The sequence below is a fragment of the Argentina silus genome, assembly GCF_951799395.1.
Source record: "Argentina silus genome assembly, chromosome: 21".
NCBI lineage: Eukaryota > Metazoa > Chordata > Actinopteri > Argentiniformes > Argentinidae > Argentina > Argentina silus.
This window is the reverse complement of record NC_139675.1, coordinates 2,952,380-2,977,379: the sequence shown is the minus strand read 5'-3', so window position 1 is coordinate 2,977,379 and position 25,000 is coordinate 2,952,380. Positions and strand designations below refer to the sequence as shown.

General features: G+C 47.3%; 2 protein-coding genes across 5 annotated transcripts in view; both read right to left on the bottom strand.

Annotated features, from left to right (window-relative positions):
• LOC310821178 (protein FAM13A-like) overlaps positions 1-19,507 on the bottom strand; it is a 46,662-nt gene extending 27,155 nt beyond the window's left edge. For 3 of the 4 annotated variants that reach the window (XM_083693109.1, XM_083693112.1, XM_083693110.1), the window contains exons 1-4: positions 19,473-19,507; positions 18,675-18,749; positions 13,943-14,169; positions 3,376-3,417 (exon numbers count right to left, since the gene is read on the bottom strand). In XM_083693109.1, the coding sequence (XP_083549235.1) occupies positions 3,376-3,417; positions 13,943-14,142 (242 nt within the window). In that variant the 5' untranslated portion in view covers positions 14,143-14,169; positions 18,675-18,749; positions 19,473-19,507. The remainder of the gene's footprint in view (positions 1-3,375; positions 3,418-13,942; positions 14,170-18,674; positions 18,750-19,472) is intronic. The other variant, XM_083693111.1, reaches the window with a different exon arrangement.
• The window catches only part of LOC310820952 (protein FAM13A-like), a gene marked incomplete at its 3' end in the record, with an annotated part of 25,178 nt that continues 17,969 nt past the window's right edge, over positions 17,792-25,000 (bottom strand). The window contains exons 4-8 of the mRNA XM_083692796.1: positions 24,659-24,836; positions 20,744-20,913; positions 19,473-19,565; positions 18,675-18,749; positions 17,792-17,817 (exon numbers count right to left, since the gene is read on the bottom strand). Coding sequence (XP_083548922.1) covers positions 17,792-17,817; positions 18,675-18,749; positions 19,473-19,565; positions 20,744-20,913; positions 24,659-24,836 — 542 coding nt within the window. The remainder of the gene's footprint in view (positions 17,818-18,674; positions 18,750-19,472; positions 19,566-20,743; positions 20,914-24,658; positions 24,837-25,000) is intronic.

Genomic DNA, 25,000 nt, shown 5'->3' with positions numbered 1-25,000 from the left:
AAATGGTGTGGAGTGCGCAAGTACACACGTCAGGGAAAGGAGGTTTTGAGAACTGAGAGGGAGCCACTGGAGAGAAAACACCAGAGAATGGATGGGACCCTCCGGAACAACCTTGCCTGAGGCAACAGTGGTCTTATGAGATACCGTACATACCGTACAGTATCATGTACCATGTAGTAGTATCATACCGTATGTAATTCATGGTGGGGAACAGGTCTGAGGCACAGGAGGACGGTTGTGCTAACTGGAGTGACTTTGGCTGTGGTTCAGTGATCCCCATATCCCCTACAGTAGCAAGCTCCCACCACGTTGACAGACGGACAGCTCTGATGTTAATCATTTGGGGGGCCAACGAGAGATAAGTGACCTGAACAAAGATATTCAAAGTCACCAAGTCAGGAGGTTTTGACTCCCTCTTTTCCATTGAGGTGTGGCACCATACCCTCGTGAACTTGAGCCTCCTTGTTCATTTTGAAATGTCTTTGATATTGAATCCCACACTGTAATTATTGAGTTAAAACACATCGTAGATACTTAACTCTGTTCATAATGTGAATGCTATGCGCTGTTGTTGTCCTGACAGGGCCATATTTAGACTGCTCAAAGCCCAGAGCAGTTGTTCTCCGATGGGAAAGGGGAAATATGTGTTATGCAATGTGTAATAAGATCCGAAGCTCGGAGGTGTGTGTGTGTGCGCGCGTGTGTGTGTGTGTGTGTGTGTGTGCGTGTGTGTGTGTGCGTGTGTGTGTGTGTGTGTGTGTGTGTGTGTGTGCGTGTGTGTGTGTGTGTGTGCGTGTGTGTGTGTGTGTGTGTGTGTGTGTGACCCATGCCAAAACGGGCAATGGGGGCACTCGCTAATCTATTCCAGGAAGTGACATCACTGTCTGGAAAGAGCTTATTGTATCACCAAGTTAAGTTAGCCATTACCTTCACCCATGAAAGACAGTCACACCTCTGGTATGGGATGTTCCTGCTGGTCTGTGTCACCAGTGGAGCACAAACCTCCTTACCAGACAAACAAAATGAGAGGGTGACTCAGAACAGACATACCTCCATCTAGAGAGACCTCGAAATGGAACTACTACAAGGCCGTACCATGTATGTGTTATTACTAAAATAAGTCTGATTGAACCATCGCCAAAGTACGATTAATCCACAATGCCATTTTCAAATCAAATGTTCTCTTCTGAAATAAATAAGAGTGGCTTTGCCTTGCAAATTAATTGGAGGGATCATTATGATTTCAAGGCGAACCACTGGGGGCCAATGTCACTGGGGGCCTGTGTGTTCTAATACTGTAGCCATGGTAACAGATTAAAGAGGTATAACAGCGGAGTATACAATGTCTGCTTAAATGCTACAGGGACCGGGCTAATGTCTGGAAATATGTTGCTCTGATAGTGTGGGACTCTGGATTCTATGGAGATGAAGAATGAATGAATGTTTCGGTAACTGAATGGGTCAGAAATGAGGCTATACAGAGAGCACTGTTATGGACTGGGACGATAGGCTAACAGTCTCTACAGAGTGGGCGATAGCGCTACGCTAACAGTCTAAAAGGAGTGGGTCAGAGGCGCTAATGCTAATGTAGTTGCCATGTAATGTAAATAGTCTATAAAGCGGGGAGTTAAAGCAGGTTAGTTAAAGCTAAGCTCACAGTCGTTAGATCTGGGATGGGTCAAAGTGCTAGGCTAATAGAGGTACTTCCACAGAGGTGCACAAGTCCTAAATACACACACACACGCACGCACGCGCACCCACCCACCCTTCAAATGGTAGAGAAAGCAAATTAACAGTCAATCATTAGGAGGTTTGAAAAAATTCCCACTGTGAAATCCACCACACCGTGTGCCCAACATACCGGGCTTTCTAACCGAGCGTCCATTTAGGTTATCCAGTATTACACCACAGCCAGCCATTAGCCAAGATCCTGTAAATCCTTTGTCACCGCAGGAAGGGAAAGTGTCGTGGTGGTGAGCTGCCTTCCAGTTCTGTTCCTGACTGGGCAGGGATTAAGCCTCCCCGTGGTCCCCAGAGTGTGTGTATGTGACTTAGTGCAAGTAGGCCCTGGCTGGAGTTCGTAATTCAGAGCCGTCAGAGAGGGAGGTGTGTGAGCCAGCACATAAGCAGACCAGCACATAAGCAGACCAGCACACTATATATAATGTAACTCTGGTGTCAAGGTCTTGCATCATCTATACTGGCTCCATTATGACCTCTCGGCCTGTCGATGAACGACAAATCACAGTCGTGAAAATGTCAGTTGGTCTTGAATGCAGAAGCATAACCGGGCATTTGAGAGGAATCCCGCGAAGTGTGCATGCAGCCTTCGAATGACTTAAGTGTTGCAACTGTGCAGTAATAGCAAGACCGGACGTGATGTCATCAAAGTCTACAACTGCCTGGAGGACGAGTCATTGAATAACTGTCAACATTGATTAACTGTCAAAGCGGAATGATCAGGTTCCATCACAGGGCCTCTGGGGTTTGTTGTCATATCACCACAAAACAATGGGTCAAAAAAAGTTCATAGGTAGATGTCTTTGCTCATACAGTACTGTCCACCAAGACAATGAGCTTTGAGTTTTTGACAAACATGTTGATTGTTTCACAGTGTTCATTCACCAAGTCAGTTTCCTGTATATGCAAATATACCTGGCCAAATAAAATAATTCTGATTCTAATTCAAAACAGTTTCTACTAGAAATGGGGTCAGCACTTTGTCATTTCCCATCTGTTGATTTTAACATGGAATGTATCGACACAAGTGCCATTCAACACCTGTTTTGACATGGAATTGACCCAAACCTGGTCAACACACAGCAACCTACCGTATACCTGCAAGTTTACGTTCATGTCATTCAAGAACTCAAAGCGTTTCCCCAACACTGTGATTGGACGAATGAAACAGGCAGCCTGGTGCATACAGTTCATCAGGTCAGTATCCATTCTGACATGACAACAATGACCAAAAGGGTCAGCCTCCTCCCAATGCAGCCTTTCACAACAGACCCAGGCCCCCCTCCCTCCCTCCCCCCCTCCCCTCGGGGAGGGGTGTTTAGTTTTTTTACGGGAAGCTGTGGTCGGCCAGACCACGTTTACACACGCTGCCAGTACAAAACAACAACAGCTTGCCTTGCTGGGAGAACTGTTGCATGTACATGCCCCCCCCCTTACCCTTCAACCCTTCAACCCCCCCCACCACCACCCCCCCTGGTAGTTCTATTGTTTCCTAATGCATTGAGACAGCATAGAGGATCTGCGGTAGCCCTGCTCTATTAGAATGAGAATCAGAATTAGAATTAGAATCCTCTTTTCCATGAGAATGAGTACGAGAGCTGGTCAAAAAAACAAGGACAGGGGCTTTGGGCTTACCTCATATAGAATGGAGATATCGGCCTGTCCTCCTCTTGAGAGCTGAAATGAAACAAAAAAAAGAAAGAAAGAAAGAAAAAAAAAACACCAACAAAACAAACAGTTAGCTACTCTGTGTGACAGTGACGCAATATCTCATGAACAGTTCAGCATGGTGTTTTTTTTTTTTTGCTTCTCTCTGCTTCTCGTATGTGTTTTGGGGCTGAAAATAGTGGTGCAGGGCTGCCTTTTGTCCATAGAACAATAGCCACCGAGCGCTACAGTTCAGTGCGTTTGTTAGGCTTGTCCCTAGTAATTATTATAACCATAGCAGAGAGACATGCCCTCCTCCGATACAGGCCTGCTGCTGGCTCTGGCTGGAGCTGGGCCAGGAACACATGATAACATTATGCAATGATAAAGGGAACTTAATGTTGAGATTGCTTAACATTCACATGCCCTGACTTTGACAGAGCGAACGTTTCAGAAGTTTCATAACCGAAGCGTTTTTTTTTATTTGTTTTTCTTTTGACAAGGTTAGTCCTCGAAAAAACATCCTCCTGTAAAGCCAGCCTTTAGGTGGGAAAACACAACACACGCCGGAACTGAAGGTGAACTGTGTGCAGGTGCCAGGTGAGACGAATAAACAACAACACCACTTCATTATTCAACATTCACCTGGAATCAGAATCAATAGAATGCACAATGGAAGTTAGGTGGTAATCACAAAGGTAAAAAACTTAATGGAAGAAGTGAATGCCCTGGGGTTAGCAAAGGTACAAGGGCAGGGCCCTGCTCGTTGATGTGATGGATGAGTGTTGATAGGTAAGCTTATCTCTGCCTAGGGACAACAAAGACACGTACATTAGGTGTCTATATGCTGTATAAACAGGTTGAAAACAACCCCTAGGGCTGCACTAATCTTGTTCCCAAACATTTCCCACCCTAAATGCATGGAATTTCTGGTGGACCAACAGGTCAAACTTGGCCTTTGTTTGCTCAATAGAAAGACCGGGAGCCACGCCTCACAGTCGCGTGATTCGCTGAATTCAAATAATGACAAATTCTTTACTCAGTAACTGCACCCCTGCTAAGGCCAGGTTTGAGTCGTTGTTATTCCAGGTTACTGTGCGCTGTGCAGAATAGCCTGGGGACAAGGTTACGGCTGCACTTGCACTTGAGAAGCAGCCAGCAAGGACTGAAAAAATGCCCTTTAACCAGATGAGGGCCTTGGTTAGGACCTACGTTGGAAAATCCATATATCCTCGTTTGTATGTAGTTGTATGATGTAGCCGATATTTGGTAGAATACTGTGCCTGCAACAAGGCCTTCATGGTAGAGAGGGGAGTGTGGTGGAAGTCTAGGATTTATCACTCATAGTTCTATGAATGTATTTTCCATAACAGGAGTCAACAGCAACAGCCTGGGCCCACATGAGGAAAATTAACCACATTCAGCAACACTGTTTTCCCATTACTCTGAGAGAACAGTACCTATATGGGAGTTGCCAGGTAGGCCAATAAACAATGGCTAATACTCTAATCATGGGTTGTAAATGTGTTCAGCCACTTTTGGGATTCTGCTGAAATAAACAATAGAAGCACTAATACACATAAGACTGAATTGCTATTGAATGGGCCATTCAGTAAATATTTTGGCTCTGGATTGTTTTTCAGTACGTGCTGCACCTTCACGTAGCAGCGTTCTGTGTGTGTGTGTGTGTGTGTGTGTGTGTGGTGTCATGGGGAGGTAAAAACACATTGGTTCAGCTGCCTGGGATGTGGCCTACCGCATGTTCAAAACAAAGGATTTGGGTTTCAGTCAGTCAGGCAGGAACATGACCTCACATGACCCTCTTCATCCTTAAGAATGAGTGTGTGGGAGAGATGTTGTGATGTGTGTTTGTGTTGAGGTGAGGGAGCATTTTGAATGTGTGTGTGCATGAGAGACAGAGAGAGAGAGAGAGAGAGAGAGAGAGAGAGAAAGAGAGAGAAAGACAGAGAGAGAGAAAGAGAGAGACAGAGAGAGAGAGATAGAGAAAGAGAGAGACAGAGAGAGAGAGATAGAGAGAGATAGAGAGAGAGAGAGACAGAGAGAGAGAGATAGAGAGAGAGAGAGAGAGAGAGAGAGAGAGAGAGAGAGAGAGAGAGAGAGAGAGAGAGAGAGAGAGAGAGAGAGAGAGAGAGAGAGAGAGAGAGAGAGAGAGAGAGAGAGAGACAGACAGATAAACAGAATGCAAGAATAAAAGAAAGAAAAATAGAGTGTGTGTGTGTGTGTGTGTGTGCAACTTTCCTCTAATACAACATGCGTACATCGTCTTTGAAATCCCCCCTTGGATTAAGGCACCAGGCGTACCTCACCTCATAGCATAGCATTTCACAACGTTCCCAACTCCTGGCGGAAGCCAGCGCTCAGAGAAACAGTTCCCCTGCACCAATGTTCTCAGGCGGTGTTACAGTCTGGCAAGCGTATTAAAATAATGTGTGTGCCGTCATGAATTACAAAAGCGGAAATCCTGCTTACCCACTACCTTACTGCGAGAACAACAGGGGCCATTGTTGGTGAGACCTGGAAAAAGACTTGATCCTCCTAAAGGTTACGGAAAACTACCAAAGGCAAACTGGCAACAAGGCGGGTGACCATCCGCCATTTTGAAGACAAGACCATTTCTAATTAAACTCGATTATGAATGAAGGCGGCCTGTGGAGAAGCTGTCTACATAAAATGCCTTGATCAGACGGGGGGGAAAAGGATAACGAGTCAAAGCCTGGTCCCAGATCTGTATGCACTTTAGCCAGGTCCTACAGTCCAAGGAGTTGACTGAAGCACACACTGATCTGGGACCAGGCTACTACCGTAGAGAACGTTGCAATAGGACTCGTGTTCATACTGCAGATCACAGAGGGCTACTGTATGCCCGTTCAATCAAGTATGTATTTTCTATAATATATGGTTCCAACCCCTCTTCCTTCCTTCCTTCCTTCCTTCCTTCCTTCCTCCCTCTCTCCTCTGGGCATCCAGCGCCACCCCCCCCCGCCCCCCCCCCCCCCATTTCATGTAGCATTCATAAGGACAATCACGGTCGTTCTCGGACATTCTTAGAATGCTTGTCGAAGAACTCGAGCGGCAGTGTACCGAACGTAAAGGGCTTGGGGCTGCTAAAGCCTGCCTAAGCCCTAACTCTGTATACCCTCTCATAACATCAGTTACCCACTGTACATTCCTCCATGGAGAAGGGTGTGTACGAGCACAACAATGCCATCACGCTTCAGAGCTTACCACGTTTCTGCCAATACGGGAATGGGCAGGGCCCGCAGAGAAACGAAGCCATTTATGAATGGAAAATAATATGGCTGTTACACGCGCGCGCACGCGCACGCGCACACGCACACACACACACACACACACACACACACACACACACACACACACACACACACACACACACATTGCCGGTCTCCCTCCGAACCATATATGGACATTCAGTTGATCCACTGAGTCTTACTTTCGTTATGAACCCACATCTAAGCTGTTGGACTATGGAACTTCAGTTGTCACGATCAAAGCCAATAAAGAGTCATTTAACATCTGTTGAAAGCAAGTCACCGTTGAGGGGAAGTAACCTGTGCGATAAGATGAGTCCAAACGACTTCTAATGACATACGGTTCACCAGGGTCAGATCTTCATGCTGATTTTCATAAGCCAACAGGTCAACGGGGGGTCAAGTTAGTAGATCCATGCGAACATGCAAGTAAGCGACTGGTAATAAAGAGAGACGGCCATGGACGCCGTGACTTCAGGGTCGACTCAACGTTTAATATCTGATTGATACACGACTTACTGGGGAGAACAGACAACAAAGATGAGCGTGGCATCAGCAAATCCTCCACACTCAAAACGGAGGAAATCCCAACAGCCTGCAGGTGGGCAAAACCGAGGCCAAGTATGAATCATACAGGAGACTGGACTTTAAGTTAAACATAGCAAATCTTGAATGTGGCCATTTGCGTATCATCTCCTCTATACGTTCGAGCCAAAATCTCGGCCCTTCCTTTTAGGCTGCACAGCACTGCAACACCACAGTGTAAAATGTGATCATTGGACATGCCCGGTCTCCAGCAGGGCGGAGAGGTCTTTCGTAACCTATAGGTTACGGAGGGTGAAGACCCGACACCACGTTTTGATCTGATATCACGTTCTTCCCTCACCTTGAATCCAGGGCATCCAATCACAGTGACGGATGAGTCTCCCTGTCAGCCAACAATACCCGTCCCAGAGGGGGCTCGACTCTCACCACACTGTTATGTTCCTCAACGCCACCCCCCCCCCCCCCCCCCCGACACTCCCCCCCCCAACCTGCCCACCCCACTTTCAATGGGCTTCTAAGAAGCCAATGGGTTACATCACACTGTTCAGCGAACCATGGCAACTACACATAAGAGCCTGTATGTGCCCCCATGCAAGCCAATGAGACGCTAAAGGCTAACAGGTTCACAAGGCATTGCGATGGTGGGTTACGGTTAGGGTTACCCTAGGGGTTAGGGTTAGGGTTACCCTAGGGGTTAGGGTTAGGGTTACGGTTAGGGTTACCCTAGGGGTTAGGGTTACGGTTACCCTAGGGGTTACGGTTACGGTTAGGGTTACCCTAGGGGTTAGGGTTACGGTTAGGGTTACCCTAGGGGTTAGGGTTACGGTTAGGGTTACCCTAGGGGTTAGGGTTACGGTTAGGGTTACCCTAGGGGTTAGGGTTAGGGTTAGGGTTACCCTAGGGGTTAGGGTTAGGGTTACCCTAGGGGTTAGGGTTACGGTTAGGGTTACCCTAGGGGTTACGGTTAGGGTTACCCTAGGGGTTAGGGTTAGGGTTACGGTTAGGGTTACCCTAGGGGTAAGTGACTTCTGGTATACAAAATGTAAAGAACTGTAGAGGGTGTTTGTTAGCCTCAGGGGAAATGATAATGCCTCAACTTCACAAAGAAACAGCTAGTAGGCCCAGAGGTGTCCCCTGACCATGAAAAACCCCATACCCTAGTTTGACTAGTTACTACATAGAGTTGAACTCTTATGATACGGGCCCAGAGTTCCTCCTGATCCCAGGAACACAGCCAGAAAAGAAACTCTTGGCCCCACTTACCATGGCAAAACCTCTCTATCGTACCCCAGGCAACCATCTGTAGTGTTATGTACTCAGTGAGACATCATGATTGGTGCCAGTTCGCAGAAAGGCGGCCAGTTTCAATGTCAAACATGCACATGTGGAGTTCACGAGGCAGTGTCACCGGCTAAGCGGTATTTTCCACTCCGGTGAGAGGCAGACGTGGAAACCCAGCTCTTATTCATGGCTTAATAGCGGCTTATTTGACTGGTTGTCTCGTTCCAGGTTCTAGGTTCGCACAATGGTACTGTAGGACACACACAGCGGAAAAGAGAGAGAGATGTGCCGATTGATATCAATACCAAAATCGGTTGTCATTTCAGGTCTCATAAAGATGATGAATAGGGGATGGAAAGGAGAAATAGAGAGAGAGAAAGAGAAGGAAAGAGTGAACAGACAAGTGGAGGAGGAGCCACAAGGCCAGGGGATATCCCAGGGGTTGACCCCGGGGGTCAAGTGACGAGTGGTATGTAAGTGACAGGTGCTTGTTGTGGTAAACACATCAGTCTGAGAAAAAAAAAAACATTTTCTTTTTTTAAATGACCACTCAGAAATTGAATTTTGGCCTCAACAGATGTAATCAAATTAAATAATTCATTCAAGCATTACATTTACAGCTGGTGGACTCTATTTAGAAAAAAAAAAGTAGTTCAAGACTGCTAGCATGCTCTCCTTTAGATCCAGTTTGGCCCGGTTTGCCCTTGCTGGGCGTTGGACACGACCCTGACACAGATACAAGCCTGGCACATACCTATGGACAGTAAGCGAGGGCAGGGAGTGGTATGAAAACCAAGACCCCAATTTAGATGGAAGTTCACTCGTAGTGAGAGGCAGCTATGTATGCGAATAGGCGGGGGGAACCCTGTCTCGCCCGAAGAGCTTTAAAGGTCTCTCAGCATCATGTGATTGCAGCATCATGTGATTGCAGCAGGTATCAACACTGTGCCAGTCAGCTAGCCTAGCGACATAGCATGTTAGCGTTCGTCAGGCAGTCAGCCAAGGCTTCTTACTTAGGCACACTACGGTGGTCTCCCCCCCCCCACAGCCTCCCCTCCCCCCCCCTAGCCCCGTGTCACCCTGTACCCGTATTGACCACCCGATACCTCCTGATGGGGGGGATTTTTAGGGTGTTGGAAAGATCCCCAAAAGATTTACAGTCCCTGTGAAGTGGCGATGCAAGCTGTTGCCACTCGACGCAGGGCGGAGGGAGAGGACACCTGGTACTGAAGGAGGGAGAGGACACCTGGTAGTGGTACCTGACACCTGGTACTGAAGGAGTGAAGAGGGGAAAACGTTGACGCGCAGTTAGTGCCTAAGAGCTGTACATCTCTAATAAACCTCTGATGGTTATGGACATGATAAAGCAGACTCCCTCCCTTTTCTTCCCTCCTAAACTGCTTCACCCTCACTACCCCCCTATACTAACCCTAACCCCGAGACCTCTTCTCCCCTGCTACCCCCCTGTACAAGTTCTCTCCTGCTAATAAAATATATTAAAAAAAAAATAATAATGTGCCTACTGGCATTACGACTGCCAATGGCCCCTGGTGTGAGCATTGATTACTTTGTCTTATGCATCCTATTTATTCTGCTTATAATGCTTATATGCTACTGCTAATTCATATACTGCTACACTGCACTACTTATACTATACTGCACTATTATACTGCTCATATACTGCACTACCTGTATATACTGTTCACACTGCACTTTTCTGCTTTTTTGCACTTCTGGTTAGACGCTAACTGCATTTCGTTGTCTCTGTACTTGTACTCTGCACAATGACAATAAAGTTGAATCTAATCTAATCTTATGATGACTGTTGGATAGATGATTCACTTACTTAAACAAATGTATTGTTGTAAGTCGCTTTGGATAAAGGCGTCTGCTAAACGCCATAAATGTAAATGTAAATGACTCCGCATAATAGTGGTCACATGACCTAGTGACACAAGTTAACACTACGTTATAGCTGACTCCAAAAGAGAACATGAATCATATGATTGATAATGATTCACTCATCTCTGTGTGACAGACACGTATACCAGAGCCTACAGTAGGCAACACCACCAGAATCACAATTAGCTTTTTGCCGAGCAGCAGTTGTGAGAAGTCAAGTTTACGATACTCTGTGCAATACCTTAGCTTGATGACTATGTTTTACCGACTATTAGTGTGCAGTATTTGGTGCAATACCTGAGGTCTAATGATTATCTGACACAAACAAAATAACATTATCAGTGAATCAGAGTGAAAACCTGGTCAGAAGCACGTTTTACAACCGCCAGGAGCACACAGGTTAACAAACCAAACCCCACAAACGTATTTCTGTTGTGTCCTTATATACCACCAAGCGAACAATAACACGTCAGAGACTAGCGTCAAACTGGTATGGATTACAACGGCATAGATTTTACAATCAAGTGTCATCGACAGGCTAGATGGGAGATCCTGCAGGATGTCGACCAGGCATGTCCAATCAACTGTAATCAAGTGCTCTGGGGCTGGAAGGGGGGCATTGATCGTCAATCACAGCAGGAGATCAAACAGCGCTGTCATTGTATCAGCCACATTTTTACACATGGAAGATAATGGTCAAGAGTTCTGTTCCCGTGGCCTAGGGTGGTCCAGTGGCCTCCCACCATGGCCTATAGCGTGCACATATGCCCACGGCGGCATGGGTTAGAATCCGGGCCATGCCCTGCTGACACGCCCTCTCCTCCTCCTCTCTCTCCTGTCTCTCTCCACTGTCTCTACCCAGTAAAACATGTAAGAGTGGGACCGCCCCAACTCAACAAGACAAAAACAATAGCAATTTGAAAAAATATAAGAGCGTGACTGCCCCACTGGAAAAACAATGTTCCCAATAGTCTCGCGTAGCCATTCCTCCAAAGCACATTGTTCCCACGTACAACGCTTAGGTTGTGGGTTTGATTCCCGCTGGGACCATATATACTGAAATGTGTGCACTCACTGCAGTGTAAGTCGCTTTGGATAAAAGCGTCAGCTAAATGGCGTATATTATACGGGATGACGTGTCACACGACATCACTCACTGCAAAAGGCTTTCCGAACGAGGAAAGCCGCGTCTCAACAAGGTTATGTTCCCATACACACAATCACATCATGTCTACTGTCTCCAGAATTCTCTCCAGGGAGGGATAATTAGCTAATGATAGCTCCCTCCCCCTCCAATGAAAATTGAGACCCTAAAATTTTAGACCCTAAAAGTGAAAAAAATGTAGATTTGTTGAAGCTTTTAGATTTCTCGATACTGTCAACAGTTTCAACAAGGTCGGGTCATGCTGTTTGAAAAAAAACAAACATATAAAAATATGATAAGGCGTTTGTTAAAGTACACCTGTATCATCAGGGAGCAGTGATAGGACGGAACGCCTTCATCTCACCACAGTCTTATCCTGATGAAAGAACACAAATAGCCCTGCAATAGGACACAATCTGCAACTTCCACAAGTTTGTGTGTGTGCGTCCGTGCATGTATTACGTGCCTGTGGTATGCGTGTGTGTGTGTGTGTGTGTGTGTGTGTGTGTGTGTGTGTGTGTGTGTGTGTGTGTGTGTGTCTGTGCATGTGGTATGCGCGTGCATGTGTGTGTGTGTGCGCGTGTGCATCCGTGCATGTGGTATGCACGTGCATGCGTGTGTGCGCGGGGGTGTGTGTGTGTGTGTGTGTGTGTGTGTGTGCGCGCGTCCGTGCGTGTGATCTGAGATGAAATCTAAATGAAGCAACCTGAGTCAGGATGTGTACTTCTCACTCATGATGTCACATTATAACCTTTATGTAATGCGTTCATCTCCACACTGCTGTCCCCTTTCCAAATGCTGATGAGGAACATACATAAAGGTCATTGGCACTGCATCAGTATAACACAGGCTGAATCAACCCTGCAGTCAGACCCGTGTATAGGTTAAGTATAGCATCCTGTAAGTTGTTCGTACTTTTTGTGTGCTTGGCAAATATGTTCTATTTGCCCCTGTAAGACAAGCTCAGCTTACATGTTCCTGGCCATTAGTTCATATTGGATATCAAATGAGAATACCTATTTGCAGATATGCCCCAACCCCACCTGGGCAACAAGTTCATTTCCTAGAAACACTTGGCGAATGCCAGTGTGTTCAGGACTTACTTATATATTTATTAATAGTGAATAAGCAGGCAGTAAAAACAAACAAATCACATGAAATATAGCAACAGGTGTCCACTAGGGACGACAGTTTGCCATAATATACCATCATAATTAACAATCAATAGCTCCAAAACTTGATCCCCTCAATATGAATGCCATGGGGCCGATAGGCCCTCGTACATGGAAGCTGTCTCGATGTTGCATTTGAATGAAACATGACCAAATGTTGCCTGGACACAATAACACTATCGGAAGGGAGGATTCTGTTTACCAGCAACACGGGCCAGGTGTGTTAGCACAGGCTAATGTTCACCCTATCCATCAACACGCGCCAAGGAACCGCCCTTCTATTCCCAGACTAGAGACACCCGAACCCCGCAAGCTCCAGTGTCACCTCCTTATTATAAGCATGTATGGATGCCACGAGCACATTGCGATCGTGGCCCGGCCCGCGAGAACCCGAACGCCGGCCGGATGCTCCAGATTCTCGTCCTCGTCCTCCAATGATAGGAGTGTGTCTCCTACGCAAACAGTAGTCATAACCTGATAACCATTATAACCCTATGACACTAGGAGACACATGTATTGTAACACTATGGACTAGGGTCGCTTCGCTTGTCAACTGAGATGCCATGGGCTGTATGCTGTGTGTTTCAGATTACCGTGCAACCTTTGACCGTCTTTGATAATACGGTCATCATAAAGGTCTGTTTTTACAGAAGACTGCAGATAAGATTAAAATGCTTTGAGAGTAACTGTAGCGCCAACAACATCATAAAAACTGGTGTTAGCAATGGGGCCATGTTTCTGAAATCAGGCCAGGCATTCGTGGCAACTGGGTTTCTCTGAGACAGGCTTCAATAATTGAGAGGTAGAGCTCGTGTGCACAGACTGATAAACAGCATGCCCAATGCTCTGCAGCACAGACATGAAGAATACAGTGCAAAGTTTTGTAATTTAAGGTCTTGGATTTTGCACAAAAGTGGTTCACGATTTCCCCGAATTGGCATGCGTTTCTGTTTTCTGTTTGCACATCCGTCAGTGGACATTGTCTGCTTCCTAATTCAACAACATCACAGCCGCCATCTTGTAACCTCGTCTCACCTCATTACGATGTGTCTGTGATCTAAGTGAGGTAGTCTAGAATGATTCTGATACAAACAACGGATACGAAACTCAACTCAGCAAACCTCTTCAAAAAAGTACCAAGCAATTTGTAGCTTTCTACTGCATTCCAAACAAAAACTTGAGAAAAAAAAGACAGGTCTGTTTTCACAGAACACGCCAACCTGCTCAGGGTCTCCATGCTCCCGGCCGTGCTGATGTCCGTGGGGGGCCGAGGGGCAGCAGGGGGTGCCGGGGGGCCCGCCGGTGGAGGGTTCGTCTCCATCTTCTCAGGCCCGGGGCTCATCGGGGTCACAGCCAGGGGCGGGGGCCTCACATGGGGCAGGCCGGCTGAGTGGCTGGGGTGGGGCACGGCCCGGTGCATCGCCGTCTCACTCTTTACCTTCCTCACCTGCCGAGAGAGCGAGAGGAACAGACGCCAGACAGGTGAGACAGGACCCGTAACACGAGAACCCTGTGCTGGGCACGGGACGTAAACGATACCCCCCCCCCCCCCTACTGTAGCACTTCCACACAGGTACTGTACACCGCACCGCCACACAGACTCAGGGGAAATCAGGTGAGCGGCGTGTCAACCTTCAGTCGGGTGACGATAAAACATGCTTTGGAGGATTGACAGACAGCAGAGACATGACTAATAAAAGAACAACAGAAGGAGAGAGAGAGAGAGAGAGAGAGGGAGGGAGGGGAGGGAAGGGAAGGTTAGCCTGGGACAATGAAAGGGTCAGACGTATGTCTCCCTTACCTGGTTGACCTCCAAGGGGTATAAGTGGCGGGGGTCTGTTCTCACATACGTGTAGAACCTCAGCCGTACGACCGCCACTTTACAGGGACCCTTCTTAATTTCTATGGTGTGTTCATTCATCACTGTGCCGTCCAGGTCAAATGCAAACAAGTGACAAGTGTGTCTGTGTGGGTGTGTGTGTGTGTGTGTGTGTGTAAGCAAGAAAAAAAAAAACTGAATGAGGAATATAAAATCTTCCAGGGAATCTAAGCTCAGGGAGAGTTCAGCCTGAGACGATAGAGAACCCTACTGCCAGTTCACCAATGCTGAGGTAACAAACGCAGCGACCTAGCTCTTCAGACGCTCCTCTGGCGAAGTACAGTGACTGAGTAATGGGTCTGAAGCCTAGAGCTGGACTATTGATCAGGGCCACAGCAGCCAACGACCATAGGGCTCGGTACGAGACAGAAACCAATGCTCTACTGCTGGACCAGGAGGCAAAACACAACCTTTCTGGGTCGAGAGCCACTTTTCATCAATGGAACGTCCCAGTTTGGGCCAGAATGATTGGATTTCTCCGAACCATGGAAAAGGGTCAGTTAATGGCCCCCTCTTTTGTGCGTAATCATCCCAAAAAGCTCTAGCCTGGAGCACCCATCCTGCACTTCAGATGTTGAGAGTATAGTAATGGACTTTGGCTGAAAGTGGCACTTCCCAACTGGCAATAGATAGTGAGAGGGTGATGGCAGGACATGTTCGAACATTAGAGCTGTCGGTAAACCTCCGAGTAACAAAAAGGGACAAATTGGCAGTAATGTGTTAATGATAGGTGGCATGCAGGAAATAACTGAAAAATAGGCCACTTAAACCGCTCCTTTCAGTCCAACTGACCGAAGTCACTGGCAGGAAGTGACCTTGTTTCAAAACAACGGCTTAACAGTTACATGTTGGATCAAAACCACCGTAACACACCAGAGACCGCCAAGGGAAATATCACCAAATCGTGATTTGACCAGGTACTCATTTCTGGAGACATTTACAACCACCTCTGAAAACTTGTTTCATAAATAAACAATATGTCCTTTAGATACAGGACAGGGGGAAGTGTTGGCAGCCCACCATCTCTGAAAGCTCTTTTGAATGAGTGCCCTACCTGTTTATAGGTTGTACGATTTGTAAACATGCCCTCTTGGACAAGATTCTCACTGTAATTGATACCCTGGCAAAACAACTTTAAATTGAAACTGTGTTTCAAAAAACGATGTCAACACAGAAAGGGACATATATGAAGATTCAAATATTGCTGTTACCATAAGAACAGAATGTTTTCTTATGAAATGTGAACACACACACAATTAAGAAGAGAACAAGGAATATGCAGCAAGTCAATCATGATCATGATCAGGGGGGCCTTTTTGTGAAACAATTTCTAAGAGCAAAATAATGTTTAGAAGTGAAATGGGGCAAGCCGCTTGGCACAGAGCTCAAGGGAAACAATGCACAACTGTTATTAACAAGTCAAACAGTTCAGAATCCGATAGACATCACAACAGTTTTAGGACCTTTCAACTGATTTGCGGAAGTTGCAGTGACCCATCTGGTGTTTCCCACCACGAGACCCGACCCTTGACAGATGAGCAGAATTTACAGTCCAGCCCTCTGCCTACAGTGCTATAAAGACATCCAACCAATGACATGTAGAATTGATGCATGAATGGAAACACTGGTATAACCCTAACCCTAACCCAACCCTAACCCTAACCCTATGTTTACCAACTCCACAACACCTACCTCCTGCATATGATAAAGCTGTGTGTGTGTATATGGATGCGTTTGTGTGTGAGTGTGTGTGTGTGTGTGTGTGTGTGTAGGTATGCGTTTGTGTGTGACTATGAGTGTGTGTTTGAGTAAGTGTGTGCGTCACACAGATGGACTGTCCATATTAAGCTCACCTGTGCCCCCAGTAGAAGAGACATGTCCACCTCCAGTGTATCCAGAGCTGCTGGGCCCACATACACACACTGCATTACTCATGGTTAACCTCCCTCTGTTTTACTAATCAAACAACACATACACACACTGCACTACTCATGGTTAACCACCCTCTGTTTTACTAATCAAACACATACACACACTGCACTACTCATGGTTAACCTCCCTCTGTTTTACTAATCAAACAACACATACGAGTAGTCAGCTACAAAGTACAACTTTTCAACTATAGTCGCCCCCCCCCCCCCCCCCCCACCTACACATCCCATTACCAACAGCAAACCATAGCAGACCAATACCTAACTTATCTGCAACCCGATCTCTGTTATGAAGTATAAATATTTCGACACAACCTTATAATCGACACAACCTTCTACACACGTTTTATGAGGAGAATAGCCCCAATCAGCATGCATATTATTTATTACGCTACAGAGGTTCTAATTGAAGGCTATTAGTCAATAGCACTTATAAATGACATATCAACAGGGGAGGCAGTTTGACTGAGTGAATCATCGCAAACGACAGTTGTAATGTTTTTATGAGTTTGTGGGAGGCAATACAGTGACACATGACTGCATGACAATTTCAGTTCCTTTGTTTTTCCTCCTCTTTCCTTTCTGGCCCACAAACTGATTATTTAATCTCAAAATAAACAGATATGTTTTCGCAGCCATTAATCAGTTGGCCCAATGTCGTGGCGTTTCCTAGAATGCCAACATGGTGTTTGTTTGTGTGGCTCCAAAAAAACAAGATGATGCGTGGAACAGCGCAGTAGGATGGATAAGTTAATGCAACCGATGCCAGAAACAAGATGATGCATGGAACAGCGCAGTAGGAGAGATAAATTAATGCAACCGATGCCAGAAACAAGGCTGGTTTCATTGCGGTTGTAGGGATGGCAGATATACTTAGTCAGCAATAATGTGTCTTAACCTCCATCCATTCATCCATCCACACACACACACACACACACATTCTCTCTCTCTCTCTCTCACATACGCGCGCGCACACACACACACACACGTACACACACACACACACGTACACACATACACACACACGTTAAATCCCATTGTTGGCACAATCAGCATTTCTCCATCTTTATCTCTTCACTGGCATATGTTCGGATATTAGAGTGTTCAATTCGACCGTGAGGCTCAGAAACACCCAACATAGAAACACCCAACACAGATGCACACAACATAGAGAAACAGCAACGACAGCCTCAACCCTGAGTCACAACACTAACGGTCCAAATGAAATGTTCAGGAAGTCAGTCGATGCGACGAGTCTTCTAATGACCCCACAACACAGCAGATACTGGACACACATGGAAGGACACACATGGAAGGACACACCCCCTGTTGTAGCTTTCTGCCTCAGGATTTCCATTATCAAATCAAGTCATGTGCCAGCGTGGGTCGGTTGATTGGCCCATCAGGGTGCCAGCTGACCTCAGGGCAATCCTGACTGAGGCAATATTACAGACAAGTGCGTGCGTGTGTGTGTGTGCGGGCGGGTGTGTGTGTCTGTGTGTGCATGCGTGCGTGCGTGCGTGCGTGCGTGCGTGTGTGTGTGTGTGTGTGTGTGTGTGCGTGCATGCGTGGGTATGGGTATGTGTGTGTGTGTGTGTGTGTGTGTGTGTGTGTGTGTGTGTGTGTGTGTGTGTGTGTGTGTAAAAAACAGTCAGATAGATTGAGGCATGTGTGTACTAACCGTGAGCTGATTAATCAACAGATACACATGATGAAACTGTTGATTATGGTGCTGTGGTGGTTGAGTGATGAGTAGGATGGGGCAATCCTTTTTGCAATAACAAAAGAAATATTGCAATGCTGCAAAAATAAAATCGTCTGGGGTAAAACATAATTGAATTTGAAAGATGTCCTGACCATAGGCCCAAGAGCCTCTGCCCAACTTCCATCCTTTTAATCTGATGGTCCTCTGTGGCTCAGTTGGTAGAGCATGGCGTTAACAACGCTAAGGTTGTGGGTTCGTTTCCCGCTGGGACCATACATACTGATAAATATATGCACTCACTGCAATGTAAGTCGCTTTGGATAAAAGCGTCAGCTAAAAGGCATATATTATTATTATATATTATAATCTGAGAGAACAACAACAACATAATATCTAATATAAAATGTATTCAACACATCTAAACTAGATGACTGTACCTTCTTTTTCCTTGGGGCTGCTGTTGGGTGTTGGTGGGATGGGTCTGTGTTGTCTGGTGGACTGTTGCATGCGGCCTGGCAATGCAGAGTGTGAATGAGGGAGAGAACACACAGTACCATGTGATCAAAACACAGATCTGAATGGATTACCACACACATCATTATTCATCTCTATCGAAAAAGGCTCATACATTTTGCTACGTCAAAACCCAGGACTATCCGACAGGCAAAATCAAACTACCAATAATATGAAAATGGGACAATTGCTCAATCTTTCAAGCAATGCAGTAGAGTCACCAGTATCAGGAATGTCGACACCCACACACACAAACACACGTACGCGAGCAAGCTCTAAAAACACTTATCTATCCTCACGGGTTGGCCTGGAATGATACACACGTCAATGGTGATTTAGGGACTTGATAGATAGATTGATTGGTTGATTTATTGATTGATTGAGTGACTGACTGTACTGGATGTATAAGTTTAGTGCCTGAATAATCTTATCTTTTTGTGTCCTTTTGTGTTTGTGTTCATGTCCACCCATTCTGCATCACTCAGATCACATGGTTGGTTTTAAAAGCGCTATTTCAGGGAATTTAAGGTGGCATGGACACCTCATGCAGGTTTATACTGAGAATTGTACCTGTGTACACCTGACACAAGGTGCATACCTAAGCATTGTTTTCCATAGCAGATACAACACACACACACACACACACACACACACACACACACACACACACACACACACACACACACACACACACACACACACACACACACACACACACACACCTTCTTTCTGGGAACTGGAGTCGGGGTCTTTGTGGGGGTCGATGTGGGAGACCTTGGTGACCTCTCTGGCTCTGTCACATTCACGTGGGCCTCCTAGAAACCAGGACCAGGACAGAGGACATTTTCACACACTATATGGCTTATATATACACACTACAATACAGGCCAACATATACACTCAGGCAGTTCTGAAGGCAAAAGGGGGTCCAACCCGGTACTAGCAAGGTGTACCTAATAAAGTGGCCGGTTGAGTGTATGTCTTCAATACAATACTTCAGAACTCTTGTTGTCCCTGAAGGTACACCCTTGGCCATAAAGGTGTGAAATACCTTTCTCACCAACGACATCATCAGTCAAGGACAGAGTTATTTTCTCTGGCATCTTTCCTACACTGGAAATTCGGAATATGTTGAAATTTACTTTGTATAAGAGGGGTGTTTTGTGAGAGGGAAGAGATGCCTATGGATACATAGAGTATGGATGTATGGATTTTCTCAGATAAACTTGTATGTTAACTTCTGTAGACTTGTTTTTCTTCTCCCAAACTTGGAAAGTAGCTAATAGGCAAGAGTGTAGGAGACAGTGGGGACAGGGGGGGCACGTCGTCAGGTGACGCGGGTTTTGCTAGAATGAGGATACCTGTCGCGCAGTCAAGACAATGCAGTCATACTGGTATTCAGTACAGTCTGAACGACCCTATGGCTGATTGCACTGTACCAGAGTAAGTGTCCCTCTGCAAGGCCCACCCTATTTAGCCGTGTACTTTGCTTCAGTTCTAAATGAAGAGGACCGATTTGTCTGTATCCTTTTCTCAAAGGTCACGAGGCATGCCACCAGACCCCCGTCGCAAAATGTGTCCCCCGCTCACGTCCAGCCGACCTCTGCACCCCTGCAACTAGCTCCCTCCGAGTCAGCCAGACATCAAAGGGTGGAAGCATCAGAAACAAACAGTCTGTGAGCTTGTTCATAGCCAATCAATTAAAACAAATAATAAACTAAATCATCTCCCAGAGGGGTTTTACGGCTCCAAGCGTATCCGTGTTGTTCTTTTCCTGCATTTCGCTGGAGGAGTTTTCCCCCACCATTCTCTTTTCCTTCAGAGTGTGTTTGAGGAGTACTGTAGCAGCAAGTCGTCAAATCGATACGGAGAAGATACATCAACAGGAGAAGTGCATGGAATATGAATCAACAGGCAGGAACATCCAATCAAACACATTCCTCCCTGGGAGGTACCGGGTCGTGACCGCTGTGGCGTCACGCTGGATCGATACGAACGTCAGAGTGACTCACTTTGACCATGATCAGGGTTGAGTGCTCCCCCACGAAGTCTTCTCCCCTGTCTCCCCCGCTCCGGAAGATCCTGCCGTAGTTCTGGATGAGCTTGGCCATGATCTTGTTACAGATGTTCTGCTCCCTCATCCCGTCGAAGCCCGTGGACACACTGGGCGTGGAGAGGAAAGAGAGAGGGTTGGAGACGGAATACAATGGGAAGAAGTGGTCAATATTTAAACATTCCCCACACCACCATGAGAAGGTGTACAGGTGTTCCTAATAAAGACCCAAAACATTCCCCACACCATTACACCACCTCCACCATGAGAAGGTGTACAGGTGTTCCTAATAAAATACACCACCTCCACCATGAGAAGGTGTACGGGTGTTCCTAATAAAGTATACCACCTCCACCATGAGAAGGTGTACAGGTGTTCCTAATAGTGCCCGGTGAGTGTATACCACATCTTGTCAACCATAATGAGGAGAAGGAAACAATGGAGTTCCTATTGTCTGAGGATCGCATCTTGTTACACAGAAAGCGAGAGAGACCTTGGGTCAAACTGCATCAAAGGACCAACATGTACCCAACATGCTCAATGGCCATGTTTATACATTTCGTACATGATTATCACACCAATAGAAGAACAGTATATGAGCCCAGTCTTTGGCAGAGTTCTGGTAGGCTCTTAAGGGGCAAGTTTCGGTCAGCGATCAGCCCAGCGGTCTTTGATATCACACACCAGAGCTTTGGGCCTAATTATGTTCCCACACCACACACACGCGCACACACGCGCACACACGCGCACACACGCGCACACACACACACACGCGCGCACACACACACACACACACACACACACACACACACACACACACACACACCACCCTGATCTCTGATGGAGAGAACATGCTGTACAGTACCAGAGCCGCTTCCTGTACATGCTGTCCAGGGAGACGTGACCCACGTGCCTCCAGGGGGGGGTTTCCTGGCGCGGACATGATGATTTATTATTAGAGTTACCAGCCAGGCCGGGGCAGGGGGGTAGATAGGCAGGGGGGGGGCGGGGGGGGGGGGGGCAGGTGGGTAGATAGGCAGGGGGGGGGCGGGGGGGGGGCAGGGGGGTAGATAGGCAGGGGGGGGCGGGGGGGGGGGCAGGTGGGTAGATAGGCAGGGGGGGGCAAGCGGACAGGGGGAGGGCTGGGGTGGGGGGCAGGTGCATTGAAGAGTTTGCAGGGGTGTCAAACACATAAGGGGGGGGGGGGGGTATCCAGGCAGATAGACTGGCAGTGAAGGGGAGGTGTGTAGACAGGCAGAGTGGCAGGTGGGGAGAGGGGGGGGGGGGCACAACTGAGTGGAAACATACACTGATATGATAGGATAGATAGGATGGCGAGGACAGGAGATACTAGGACTGTGAGTACACTGTACACACACACACGCACGCACACACACGCACACACACACGCACACACTGTACACACAGACACACACAGACACACACACACACGCACACACGCACACACACACACGCATGCACGCACGCACACACGCACACACACACACGCATGCACGCACGCACACACACACACGCACGCACGCACACACACTCGCTCTTTACAGGAACCTCTCTTATCACTGACAGTGACGTAGTGCGAGGACGTTCAAGGTAGTCCTGTCCTAATCGTCAGATGATATGCAGAGCGGAAGACAAACCAACAAGCATTCGGTCCCTTTCAGGTCCTCTGTCCTGGAGTGACAGCAGTCTCCACACAGGGGCCGGCGCATCAGGGTCACACAATGCAGCTAGCAAATGAACAAAGACATTTACAAGCCCTCTCTGAATTCCTGCAGTGATGTTTCTGTCAGCGGTAAACTACCGTATAGATGTTTAGGCCCATTGGCATTAGCCTTTGCTGGCTGAGCTACAGCGCCCCCTGTTGGACAGATGATCGGAACTCTGATAGAGGGATGGGAAGAAAAGAAGAGATGGGGAAATGGGGGGGAGAGAGAGAAGGGGGGGGACAGAGAGAGAGAGAGAGAGAGAGAAGGGGGGGGACAGAGAGAGAGGGGGGGGGGGTGTAGGGAGAACAAGGGAGAAAAGCGAGAGAGAGTGAGATAGCGGAGGGGGGTAGGGGTGAGAAAGTGAGCGATAGAGGAGGGGGGTGAGAAAGAGAGAAAGGCCAGGTGTGCAACAGCACGTGCCTGTGCATTCTCTCACTCTTTCACATGGGAACCAATGTGAAACCTGACGCTGCCTGTCAATACAGGTTTACGACAGGGGAATGTTGACAGACACACTGGCATCAACCACTATACAGACACCTCCAGCCAATCACGTTACAGACACCTCCAGCCAATCACTATACAGACACCTCCAGCCAATCACTATACAGACACCTCCAGCCAATCACTATACAGACACCTCCAACCAATCACTATACAGACACCTCCAGCCAATCACTATACAGACACCTCCAACCAATCACTATACAGACACCTCCAGCCAATCACTATACAGACACCTCCAACCAATCACTATACAGACACTCCAGCCAATCACTATACAGACACTCCAGCCAATCACTATACAGACACTCCAGCCAATCACTATACAGACAACTCCAGCCAATCACTATACAGACAACTCCAGCCAATCACTATACAGACAACTCCAGCCAATCACTATACAGACACCTCCAACCAATCACCATACAGACACCTCCAGACTATTTAGTCTTTGTCTTTGCCCTTGTCAGGTGGTCAGGTGATCAGGTGGTCAGCGACAGTTACCACTTTAAAGACGAACCTCAAGTCCCACCTTTTTAGAGCTGCATACGGTTGCCCTTAGCAACTCCCCCTCCCCGCTGCCTTTCCCCGTTCCCCATGTGGAGATGATTGTGTACTCACACGCTTTGGTTCATGTGATGTTTTGTTAAATGTGTTTGGTTTTTCGATGACACACAGCGCGTCGAGACCTTGGTGACAATGCACTTCAAAACCAATCAAACTTGAACTTGAAACATGAAACTCGGCCATGAAGTCTCAGAGCTTACAGATCCTGTAGCTATTCAAAGACTGTCACAAACATGGGGCAATGTCAGTGACAGAGGGAGACTAGACCGTAAGCCTGGTGACACGGGTGTCCTTTCAGGGGTGATGATGTCCTCCAATAACAGGGACACATCCAAGCACTTCAGCCAGCAGAGGATAAATATCAGGGGCTGAAATCAATCGGAAGAGGATATTAAGGAAGAACATGTTGAGGACCTAGATAATGTCTGTTTATGTCTGTTGTGTCATTCAGCTTTCTTCCTGACTGATCCTGCACATTCACGGATCATCTCCTCACACCATCACAACTGGAACACGAGTCAACACGTCTGAACAGTTTAATGTGTATCTGTTTAACGGGCTTAAGTGTTTTTTAACTGCCATTTTCTGCATGACAAACTCCGCCACATCGTAAATCACCTCACACCGTGAGTGACTTGCGCTTACATATGCCATAAAACTAACGACAGCCATCTGCTGTGAGGACAACCTGGCAACTCGTCTATTTCCGCCCCCCACGTGCACTCGGCGGGTAACAAGCCTGCGAGCCTGGCAGTAAAGACCACTGGAGAACATGGAGGGCCAAAGGCGGTTGCCAGATTGAGGGCTGGTCACGCGGTCGACCATGTATTTTTAGTCAGGAAATTCAAGAACCAAACTGAAAACATGGTGTTATGGTCTTACACTGGCGGATGTGTTCAATGGCAAACCTTAACATGTTCATCCTATGTGACGTTTTATCATCACCAGCCCCTCCATTAGGGACTCCCCAACCCCTGTATTTCCCCCTAAGCCCCCCCCCCCCCCCCCCCCAACCCCCCCAACTAAAACTACCCTCCTGAACAGATATACAACTCACTGGAAGACATTGGGTCCGAAGACGGTTGCCAGGTTGAGGGCGGTCATGCGGTTGTCCTTGTGCTGCTGTTCCACCTGGGTGAGGAAGTGGACCAGGTAGTTGAGGAGGGTGTAGTGGACGTCTGGCAACTGCAGCAGCAGATCCCTGAGGTCCGTGCAGAAGCCTTCCTCGCTGCACTCTGGAGACGGAAGACAAATGGGAAGACGGTGAAACGGATGGACATGAACGCCCTTCAGGCGGCCGCAATGAACAACACAGAAACACGTCACCAAACAGGATCAGGAAAGCACGAGAAGGTGGCCTGGGGGGGTCCAGTGGTCCAGCACCAAAGCCTGGGGGGGT